The 12,030-nt window shown below is 31.6% G+C and overlaps 2 protein-coding genes across 3 annotated transcripts; one reads left to right on the top strand and one right to left on the bottom strand.

Moving 5' to 3' along the window:
* Positions 1-1,686: 1,686 nt before the first annotated feature.
* LOC130623569 (elongin-B-like) lies at positions 1,687-6,982 on the bottom strand. The gene is made up of 3 exons (XM_057439065.1): positions 6,827-6,982; positions 2,238-2,481; positions 1,687-1,856 (listed from the first exon to the last, which is right to left on the bottom strand). The coding sequence occupies exons 1-3, from the start codon at positions 6,827-6,829 to the stop codon at positions 1,759-1,761; spliced, it is 345 nt and encodes a 114-aa protein (XP_057295048.1). The 5' UTR covers positions 6,830-6,982; the 3' UTR covers positions 1,687-1,758.
* Positions 6,983-7,314: 332 nt separating this feature from the next.
* On the top strand, positions 7,315-11,706 carry LOC130623568 (E3 ubiquitin-protein ligase RNF185-like). Of its 2 annotated transcripts, none has more exons than XM_057439063.1 (7): positions 7,315-7,595; positions 7,680-7,698; positions 9,110-9,222; positions 10,071-10,148; positions 10,555-10,671; positions 11,110-11,140; positions 11,355-11,706. In XM_057439063.1, exons 1-7 carry the CDS (start codon positions 7,462-7,464, stop codon positions 11,478-11,480), a joined length of 618 nt encoding a protein of 205 aa, XP_057295046.1. In that variant the 5' UTR covers positions 7,315-7,461; the 3' UTR covers positions 11,481-11,706. The 2 variants fall into 2 exon arrangements, with proteins under 2 accessions (XP_057295046.1, XP_057295047.1); XM_057439064.1 differs by having other exon boundaries at positions 7,318-7,595; positions 10,091-10,148.
* The last annotated feature ends 324 nt before the right edge of the window (positions 11,707-12,030 follow it).

The raw sequence follows: 12,030 nt of genomic DNA on the forward strand, positions 1-12,030 counted from the left end.
TTCATATGTTTTTGTGTACAAGTTCATGCAACCTCGTTCCCAGAACATCTGGCTCCAAATATAAAACGCCTAACAAGTCCTAAGGATGAGGTTGACGTTTATTCCTAAGTCTTTGAATTTACTACGACTGCGTTGTCGCAACCGTCGCCTAACGTGGTCTTTTAGATGCTTAAACTTGGTGTTCGTTAGGTGCTCTTAGACTGTGCGGCAGGAAGCGGATTGCGTTATTAACACGAAGCTTATTTGGTCTATTGTAGCACCAACATAACTGTATAACTGTAAAATGTCTAAATCGCAAACATATTCCAGATAAAAATTAATATGGTGACGTCATAGGGTCAAGAATGACGTCATAGGGTCAAAAGTTATACCTAACAAAAACCATTGTACAATTTTACAATACACTTAAATTTTTGCGTCTTAACGATGCTACGGCCTTGATAAACTGGTGGACTGATCAACCTTGTCCCTGGGGGCATTTTTAAACCGGACGGCTTTCAGAATGTCATAGACATAGATGAGCCCTGGGGACGAGGTTGTGCCTATATAAAATTCCCTCTTAACAGCGAAGGTTTTTCAAATTGTGTTGTCATCTGGTAATTTCAACTTTTTTGTTTTGTGAAAGTTCAAAAATCTTAGCTTCGAGAACAAGATTTTTTTCAGTAATAAATTATATATTGATTTAAGCATTTTTTTCCACATTAAACTACTAAGCTGATAGGACCATGGGTAACCTAGTTTGTCAACCTTGTTCCCAGGGCTCTTTTTCACTTTTTTATGGCTAAAAAAGTGAAAAAAGAGCCCTGGGAACAAGGTTGCTTGTTTGTGGAATAAAAACTTCGTTTTTAGTCGAGTTAAAACAGGAAAGTGTTAGCCTTCAAATAGCGGGGACCTTAATACATTTAACAGAAAAGTTTTTATGCAATTTACGAAGTGGTATTGTTTCTGTAAGCAGGTCGTTTTGCATTTCAATTATTTTCATCTTTGTGAAATATTCCAAGTTTTGTAAAATGTATTTGACCGTCACAATTCGCGAAATTTGGATGGATTCTAAACACTCATATACACCTATTTTTTGTAAGAAACAATGTTTTTAAATATCTAACTAAAGAAAAAAGTTGATATATTGACAGAAATCTTGTTAAGTAGAATTCGAAGGGTATAAAACAGGATTCTGACTCCATACATTTTAGGGTAAGCATCCAGGCTGAACCAAAAAAGAATATAAAAAAAGACGTGTGGTCCTTTGAAAATCATTTTTTTTATTAGGGATGACTGTTTTTAGCAATTAAAAAACCGCAAAAATTTATGTAATTAATTACCGCGACATACAAATTTAGTTTACTTGGGAAAATAAATCCCCGCGAAAATTAGTTCCCTAAGACATTTTCTCAGATTTGCGCTAACCAATATCAGCCGTGTATTGAGGTGTTTTTTCACTTCCAGGTAAAATGCTTAGGCTAAAAAGTTCATAAAGAAATAAGTCCCATTTATACTTAATTTTTAGGGAGTTCCCAGTCTTTGGGTTTATGTTTTATAGAACTAATCGTTATAATAGTAATAAGCTTATTTTTGATTATATGTTTTTCTCTGAATATTAATTTGTACAGAGTCACAAAAAATACTTGTTACAAACACTGTAGAGTATTGACCGCTATCCAATCACGTGGAAAAGAAGAGAGGAACTTATCATGCTCTTAAAACAATCCCATAAAAGAATAAATACAAAAGTTGATTGTCAAGCATCGGGTTGTAGACTTAAGATCCTGCGACAGGAGATTCTTGCTGTTTCATCTGAGCGGGTAGTTCAGGAGGACTGGATACAGGTGTTATCTCTAGTTCTTCAAAATCACCATCTAAAAAGAACAAATTTTGCAATCTTAGCATCTAATCCAAATGCTGCTAAAATTTTCTCAACTTTCTGGAAATGTTGTTCTTATACTTTTGTTGTTGTTGTCATTTGATTTATCCGCTGATGGGAAAACAATTTTCTCAAAGAAAGATGTTGTTGACTGAACCCTTCTGTTAAAGAAATTGAAACCTTATTTAATTATAACTAAAAATTCTGAAAAACCTTAATAACATTTGATATTGTAATTCCCCACCTGTTTGTGGGGAATTATAATTTAAACCAATTGGTTCTTCTTAATTTTTTTATAGTGAATTAATTTCAGTGGTATTTTACTGGATACTTCCTTTAATAGATTTTTTAATTTTTATAAAAGTTTCGTATATACCTTCATTTTTAAATGTCATTCCTAAAAGTGCTGGCGTTTGTGCTTTTGTTGATTGCATGGTTAAACCACAGTCAGCCATAGTTTTGTTGTCTTCTAGACTGCTATCTTTGTAAATGAGACGTAAATCTTCAGGACTTTTCTTTACGATCCCCTCCAGCATTTTCTTAACTTCTATTACGGGTGTTGTTTCTTTAACATCAAGACATATTGTTGTTTTTTGACGTTTTATCATTAAAAAGACCTCCTACAATAGAGAATAAAGTGTCAATGATATTTAGATAGGGTGATAAAAAACTACATAACTACATTATTTACTTGCATTACCCTGTAATGTAACATATTAAAAAAAGAAGTCTTGATTATGTTCAAAAGAAACCTGATGTTAACATTTAGTTACAAATTTGGTAATGGTTAGGATTCCAAATTAAGGCAGTAATTCTTTAAAAAATCGGAAATTATTTTTTACATAATAATTTACAAAAGTTTATTTTCAGACTATAAATTCATATTTTTTCTGTTATAACACACTTTTGACAATTTCATGGCCAAAATACTATTAGCTTTCACCAAAAATATTCAGCCTCACCAATTCCTCTTTAAAATAAAATTCATGGATAATTAATTAGTTCTGCAAAAGCTTTAACTTTCGATAGCATTTTCCCATCACTTTAAAATTTTCAGACATGCTTGGTGGTGATACATTTTTAAATATAAATTTCTGCTGACTCAGCAATTTTAGTGTTAAGTTAAAATCATTTTATTATGTATTAAGGCCTCTATTTTTAGGAAATAGTAAAAAAATGGTATAAATAAAACACAGTTAATAATTCAGCTATTTGAACAGCTAAAAAAGGGTTACTGTCACCTTAAGGTAAAAAATATAAACACCATGGACTCCCCAAAACACTCCAGAAGTGTTTTTTTTTTGTTTTAGCAGACAGAGATATCTTCAACGGGTTGTCATCAATCCTATTATTTTTAGGTTTTCGGAATTTAAAATGCTGGTATTAAGGGGGAAGGAGGTACAAATGTATACCCATCGAGAAAAAATGAAAATTTACCATAAAGACGTTCCTATGAGCTTGTCCTTTAATGCCATATCTTTTTTATAAAACAATATATACATATATTACAATTGTGGAAAATCCCACATTTCCTACATTGCTACTTTTTGCATCATTGCACAAAGTAGCAATGCAGGATCCATCGTTTCTTTGCACAAAGTAATAAAATTTGAATAGACAGAACATACTAGATTGGGTGACTATAATGGCATTTCCTGTTACAAAACCCCTGGTTTATAAATTGACCAACAGACAGACATAGAGTATTATCATATATGTGAAGAGAGAAAAACTAATTGGAGACCAGTTAAACTTATTTGTTACTTTCTTTATAATTTATTTTACCGCGCAACATTTAGGCTAGTAAAAAACTTTTCCCAAAAGTTTCCCCAAAAACTTTTGCAAAATTTCTGGGCAATGTATATACTGCTTTATATTACAGTAATCCATTATTTTTACTATTGCACTCTGGTTTTGTAAATTTTAGGAAGCTAGACTTGCTGACAGGCAAAAATACAAGGGGACCAGTGACGAGGTAAAGATAACAATATCCCAAATGATTTTGTATCTTGTACTTCCAGAACATTAAAACTATTTATATTGTGCTAGTTACAATGCATTGACGTTTTTGGAATGGGTTATAGGTTTAAGAAAGAAATGTCAAATTACATTTCTTTTGGCAACTTGACCAATTCAATATTTGTTTTTTTTAACATTGGTCCACTGATTGGTAAATTCTAACTTCACATAACAAGGAACCATTTATGCACAGCTTTGTTAAGTTTCTCATACTTTTTATGTTTCACTCTAATCTAAATTTGACCACTGTTGTGCATTACAGATCATATTTTCTTTGTTTTATTTCCATATGGAAAAGGTTTTTTTTGCACTCCGAAAAGAGAAGCAACATCTAAATGAAAAGTTTCTTTCTCTAACCCCTTGAGTGTATTATATTTAATTTTGTATGATTTATTTTCTTTACAGTGTTTTGTACATTGTTGTTGGTTAGTGAACATTGTGTTTACAAATTTCTTTGATTGACATCCAATTCATTTATTTACCATTCGAATGGCGTCAATTTTTGTAATTGCTTCTTTCAAAGCATTTAAAGTTGCAGGATTAAAGGACAAAAATAATTGTTTGAATTAATGAGGTGTTAGAATTATGCAACTAATAGAGAAGAAATTTATGAGACTTAAATAGTATTGTTTTACTGTGCCATCAAGTACACGGCTGTTTCGCTACGGTCAAACCGCGGACAAAATTAAAATGGCTTCCACAATTTTTTTTGAAATTTTGTATTTTTATCATTTTTTAAGTTTTTGAAACTTTTTTTGTATTGCTTTAATTTTACTGAAATAAAAAGTATTAAAACGACCTACTTTTCTTCTTTTTTAATATATAAATATGTTATACATGTGTGTTATGGATTTCGAGTTATTTCGTTGAATAAAACACACAAAATTAAAAAAAAACATTATTTTTGGCGAAAGTATACCATCTTTCCAACCTCGTGGCAACGCCGCGCTACTAGCTACGGACTTGAAAATTGGTATGGGGGGCCTGGAAACATGGTTCTATTGGCCAGTACCGTGCACCGTTCGTCTCGCAAACTATAAACTACTTAAATTTTAAGTTAAAGTCTTCTTTAGGCGCTAAAAAAGAGGAGAAAAAGTTGCCAAAGTGGTGCACGGCGATTTGATGTAGTGTGATCCCTTTTCTGTCTAATTAAATAATTATCTAAACTTCTAAGAGAGTCATAGCGATGCCATTTAATGTTTTGTTAGGTATGGTTTTTCTCAAAAAAATTTACCTTGGACTTGATTGCTCGACCCGGGAATCCTGGTTCGAAACCGGAATTTTTCGAAAATGTTGGAATAAGCGAGACAACGGTGTCTTTGCAATTTTTTAGCTAGCTAAAGTTTGGCAGAGCACGAGGTAAGAGACAAAACAGGAAACTACTTTATTTTGCAGGGATTTTATTATTATTTTTGTGCTATTAGAGCACCCTTAAGTTTAAGAAATTGTTTTACAGCTTGTAAAACTTTAAGCGTGGATAATTGTTATCTTTTTTAATCTTGCTTCTCATGTTTTATATTTTTCTGTAAAGAGTAGCTATTTTTTGGTCCTACAGTTTTGCATTTTGTAGCTAAGTAACTTAATACTTCTTTTTTTTTATTTAGTTAAGACTTTGGTGGGCTTTCTCAAGATGAAATTGTTAAAATCAAAGATGTTTTTAGCTACCTAGCTAGCTAATCTTGGCTTTAACACAAGATTGTGTGCTATTTTATACAGTTTATAAAGAAACACAAAATGATTGCTTTGTATATATATAATAAATAAAATATTTATGCACAACTTGAGGTATTTTCTTCTAGCATGATAAACTAAAATGTTGAAACCGTCGACTCTGAATGATGTTTTATTTAATATATAGATGTCACATATTTGGCCCGAAAAACCTTAGGACCAAAAGTGACCCTTTGGACAATTTCGGACAGTTTAATATTTCATCTACATCATCTTTAATGGCCTCAGAATCCAAAGTAATGTGTTTTATTTAGTTAATAAACAAACTTTAAGCATACATTAAGGCTCCATAGGCTGTTTTTCACATATTTCACACATTTGGCCCAAAAATAACCCTTTGGACAATTTCGGACAGACTAATATTTCATCTACATCATCCTTAATGGTCTTAGAATCCAAAGCAATGTTTTTTATTCAGTTAATAAATAAACTTTAAGCATATATTAAGGCTCTTAAGGCCGTTTTTCACATAGTTCTCACATTTGGCCCAAATATAACCCTTTGGACAATTTCGGACAGTAATAAAATTAAGTAATTTTCATTCCAGATATTTAACCTAACCTGTGGACCATAAAAAACATGTTTTTTTAACTTTATTCCAGAAATTTTGTGGAAGACATTTATCTAAATGATAATTTTTAAGTCATTTTTAGACATTTTGGCCTAAATTTACCAATTTCGGACAGGTGTCCAAAAAAAAATTTATTTTAATAATATGGACAATTTATCTAAGATTATTATTCTTTTTACAGAATATAAAAATCTTATTTTGTTCTTGAGATATCCTATTTTAACTGAGAGGGTAAATCGAATTATTTTTTCGTAGCATTTTTGTCCGCTCCGAAACAGCTGTGTGAGTAGTGTTCGAGTAAAGGACAGTTCTTCAATCTGGGTTACCAACATCAAACTTTAAGATAGAGAAAACAAACACTTTGGGGGGGGGAATGAGTGGCATATTTGGACTTCTCAGCAAAAATTATATAAGATATGAAGTTTACCATGTAGCTAGCTAATAGTGATTAATGAACAGAATTTATTGAATTTAAAGTTTTTAAATTTGAGTTTGACTGTGTGAATTTCAACTGCAGTGAAACAATTTTACTGCCGTAGTAAAAAAGTATGTAAGATTTAGGTTTATTATGCATGACCGAACATTGAACCTCAGTCATTCAGAAAATAAAATAAAAAAGTAGCTAAAAATACCAAAATACCCACCATTTTAGGTCGATTTGTCTATGTGACTGCAAGTAATATTGCACGAATTAAAAACAACAGAAGATGAGGCGCGCTTTAAGCAAGAATATTCAGGTTTACGCACAACGCGCACAAGATGAAAAACTGAAGTAACCATAAAAATGCAAAAGTCATGCGGCGACGTGGCGCGTCGCAAGGAACTGCATTTCAGTGTGAATTTAGCTTAACACACAATCCAAGACGTCAATAGTTTTAATCTGTTTTACTCTTTTTTTTCGTGCGACAACAGAGAGCCTCAGGATTTATTCGCAAGAATATTTTTGGTCTTAAAATTTATTTTGTAATATGATTTATTTTTTGTAATAATAACAACATATTACCAATCATCGATCATTCTTAAAACAAAAAAACAACAAAAAACACAATTCTTTTTTGACCCCGTGCTACGCAAAGGCAGACACGTTTCTTTACGTTTTTAAACGAGTCAGCAAAATGTACGTTTTCCTGAAACGGCAATTTACGACAGTTTTTTTTTTCAAGAGATAACACAACACAAATAGAACTGGCTGTTGCACCTACAACAAGAAGAAGTAAAAAAACTAGAAAATATATAAACATAAATAAACTTATCGCTGTCGCTGTGTAGTGTGACTTAAATGATGCAGACAAAAAGTGAAACTACGTCTAATAAAAATACTGAAGAAGAAAACGAGAACTCCAATTATGAGTGTAACATATGCTTGGATATAGCAAGGGATGCTGTCATAAGTCTTTGTGGGCATCTTTTTTGGTAGGAAGCTTGATATTGTTTTTCTTCGTAAAATTGCTGAATCTGATATAGATATAACTAAATGGTTTATATTTTTTTTTTTAGCTGGCCATGCTTACATCGGGTAAGTTTCATTTTAGAATTTTTCGTCCACAGTTATAAACATTAATGTATGTTCGGTTTATGTTACGCCTCTAATAATTCACCTTGCAATCACTTTGGACAGCAATTCAGCAAGTACAACTGTTGCATAATGTTAAAATATGTATTTTAAATAGTTTAATAAATCAGTGCTGAAATGTTAAAAGTATGTCCTTGAAATTTATCTAAGAATTCAAGCAAATTCATTGGTCAAAATCATGAAATTATCCCATTATACACTGTAGCACTTACAGGGCTCTTGAAAGAGTCAAAATGATTTTGACTTTCAAAACGATAAGCGAGCGTAAAAGCCCTCTTGAATACTGTGCAATATTGAGCACTTTGATGTGTGCGCCTTGAACCGACGAGCTAAAAATTAAAGTGAACTTTCGCCTTTAGCATAGAAATATAAGTTTAAGTTTCCTGCAAGTTGCAAGAAAAAAATATAATTAAAGCAATATATTGATGTGATAAAGGAAGAAAAATGTAATTTTCGTAACATTATCATTGATCTTATATCAAATGTTAGGAATATAAATTTTACTGAAATGAAACAAAATGAAATATATTTTCAGCTTAAACAAAAGACAAAATACAAAGAAAGACTTTTTAAATACTAAAAATATAATTAACCATTCGCAATCAAGTTATAAGTTTCATTTTTCATACTGCGAAGTTACTTAATAAATATGGGAAGTTAAAAAATATTTAATTAATATGGGAAGGCTTAACATGACAAAAACAAACGTTTTCAAAAAAAAAAGAAGAACAGAAAAATAAGAAGATAAAAATGAAAGAGGAGGAACTGAAGAAACTCCGGAGTTACAACTTTGCTTTGGGTTTAGTCCACAAAAGGAAAATCTGTTCAATCATGAAAAGGCACATTGGTATTTCGTCCCAGTAAATAAAAAACTCTGTTGCCTAAAGAGAATATTGGCAACTGTTTTGCCTAACATAATAAAGGTGATTTCAAACTTGACACTGATTTTAAAGCAGATTATAAAAACAACAGTTTTGCTGTTCTGTTGACATTTATTTTCCTATCATTCTTTTTTATTATACGCTTTTAATCCACGTTATCAATTTTTAACTTTTACTTCAATTTTATACTGAAATTAAGATGGAGCTAAACTATTTCAGCTCCATCTTAATGCATAAAAAATCAATGCCATATTATTAGTTAATTTTTTCTATTAATGGTATTTTACATAAGATGCGTGTTAAAACTTTATTTTCAAAGATGGAAAGGAAAGGTACTCTTAACAATTGTTTTGGCCTGAATCCTTTTTTTCCAATTCTTGTTTGCATATACAGGGGATAAATAAGGTGCATTATTCATATGGACATAACTTCAATTTCCAAACTGTTTATTTTTCTTATATATTTTTTTCAAGTGGCTTGAAACTCGACCAACAAGACCAATGTGTCCCGTCTGTAAAGCAGGTATAAGTAAAGATAAAGTTATTCCAATATATGGAAGAGATAACCACAATCAAACAGATCCAAGGTATAGTACTTTTAAAGTTTGCTTCCTGAATTTAGTGAATATAGGTGATTAAAATTTGCACAAAGAATGCTGCACAACTTTAACTCATTTTAAGCTGGCCTGTTAAAATATTTATTTTTCTCTCCACCACTGAATGGGTTTTATTTCTGTGTGAAAACCAATTAAAACACAAAATGTTTTATGCTACAGCAAAATCAAGCTTTCGTAGTATGTTAGGTTAAATTACGAATGTCTAAAAAGAAATATTTTGAAACAGAGCAGCAAAATAATTATGAATTTGTCTATAACTTCTCAGAATTACATGTTAACTTCTTCTCTGTGACCAAAACTGACATTATGTAAGGATTTGTTACGGAGTTTTTGCATTACATCATTAAGAAAAGAAGAAACAGTAATAAAAAAATTTAAACGAAATTGTGCATACCGATGGACTAACCACATAACAAATTTTCGCTACTAAAAAAATTATATATTCGTTTAAAAAAAGTTCTCCTCTAAAAACACTATCATGTGTGAATTTAAAACATGGTTGGTGGAATAATTTGAACGTCTTTTTATATTTTGAATAAATATGAAAAGGATAATAATGTGATAAAACATGGGAATGATACAAATTTTTTTACAAGAAAATCCCTTGTATCATTTGTGACTTTCCTTAAAGTTTATAGCTATTTTATAGCTATAAAATAAAATCCACATCTCCTCATTTTTGAGATTACAATTTTCTACAAAGATGTAAAACCTCAAACTCCCTTTAAAAAAAGTGCACAAAAAGTTTGCACCTCCAGCTGAAAATTACACGCAGAGTGGATATCAGCATGCACATTAAATAGTTTTTGTTTACTTAGTCTGTTTCTACAATGCTTAGAGAAAAACTTCCTCCTCGACCACAAGCGCAAAGACATGAACCAGAAACCAATTTCAATGTAAGTTTTTAATTTATAATCAAAGGACACAGTAAGATTAAGAAATATGGGGAGTGTAGTAAAATGCAGGGCAAAGGATCATCATTTGATCTGGCGATGAAATATTAGACAATTTTGTGGGTTTTCTGGTGTTGTAAGCTGTTATTCATTACCTTTTTGGTTTTTGATGTTTTAGGATTTGCCAATAAAGCAGTTTTACAACGTTGTTGTTGTGTTTTTACTTGAATAAGACTATTTTATTTATTTCCCTTTCGATTTCACATGTTTGTCCTTCCTTTTTTATCGTCAGTGGTTGAGGTCTACTATGACATCGGCAACGTTGCTGTAGCAGTAATAAAAATCCGCAAAGCTTTAAAAAGAGAGGAACAGTTTTAACACAAGTTTTTTTTGTTTTGTTTTTTTACAGCCTTTCAGTAATTTTTCATTTGGTGGTATGGGTGGTGGTTTTGGTGCACCTGGTGCACAGAATGGTATTCAGTTTTCATTCGGTATTGGAGCGTTCCCTTTCACATTTTTATCAGCTGTAAGTTTTAATTTTGTTTTGTTTGTTTGTTTGTTTATTTTTTTTCTGTTTAATATTAAATGAATTATGTTTCTTCACAAGTTTGGAGTTTACAAGACTAAAAGGTTGTGATGGTCAAGCCTAAAGATCCAAATTATAGGTTGCGCCCTTAGGAACTCGGGTACTTGTGTAATCAACTCCTAGAAACTCAGCTGCTTGTAAAAACGTTGGTCCTTAACTACCCGGTTCCTTTTTAAAAAACACGCGTCTTTAAAATTGGGAGGTCATCATTATGTTTTCCCTGAATATTTTCCAATAGCAGCAGAATAGAAAGGATTAAATTCCGCAAATATGTTTTCGCGCTTCACTTTGAGTGTACCAATTGGTTGTTTGGTATTCCTCTGAAGTTATCGTCAAATTCTTAAAATGCGTTGACATTTTGTGGTTATTTTTTTTCAGGCATTCGGCAATACAAACAACAACAACCAAGGTATATTTTCGTGCATAATTTTCTTGATGTCTAAATGTCAATGTTTCAAACAGAGACATTCTGTAATATTCATTGTTGTTAGGTATTTCGATTGTAAACTTTGGTGATGCCGCCTGTAGCTAGCTTCAAACGCGACAATTTCTTTGTTTCATTCCGAAACACAAAATAGCGTTTGTTTTTATTTCTTCTAATTGCCGCTCAATGTTTTCTTTAGCTCCTGTTGGATCCCAGCAAGCACAAGAAGAACAATTCCTATCAAGGGCGTTTATTTGGATCGCTTTTTTCTTTTTTCTTTGGCTCATACTGGCTTAAAGTATTCTATTCCGAAAGCCTCTCTTAGGCTAGCAGCTGTATTCTTCTTCGCTTAAGCTCTATTTGCTGCAAGCTATTGTCCACAATATGGAACAGTTGGCATTCCGAAAAAGACACCTTTCGGTTACGCCTTACGCTACGCTGTGGTCATTTGTTATAAATCTACCACTGACTGTTAAGGTTGTGTTGAGACCTTTGTGTTGTAAATATATAATGTATCTAGTTGAATCATGAAATAAAAACTTGGGGAAATATGCGTTACGTCTTACATTCTATCTATATGACAGTTTAAAGGAGCTACGAAACGATTCAATAAGCTGGTCCAAAAAATTATACACACTTTAGAACCACATAGAAAGACGTCTAGACGACTGTTTATGAATAATTAATTAATTCAATTTTTCTTTTTATCAGTAAAATAAGCTGTGGTCTGCAAAATATATTAAATATCAGTAACTGAGAAAAAATTGTGTGGACGAGGGAACAGAGACAACACGAGGAGGTGTATTTGTTAAAAAATGCTGTTACTAGCTTTAAAAAGATAATTAATACCTCTAAAAAAATTTTAAAGCCATTTT

This window comes from Hydractinia symbiolongicarpus, chromosome 13 (genome assembly GCF_029227915.1).
Source record: "Hydractinia symbiolongicarpus strain clone_291-10 chromosome 13, HSymV2.1, whole genome shotgun sequence".
Taxonomy (NCBI): Eukaryota; Metazoa; Cnidaria; class Hydrozoa; order Anthoathecata; family Hydractiniidae; genus Hydractinia; species Hydractinia symbiolongicarpus.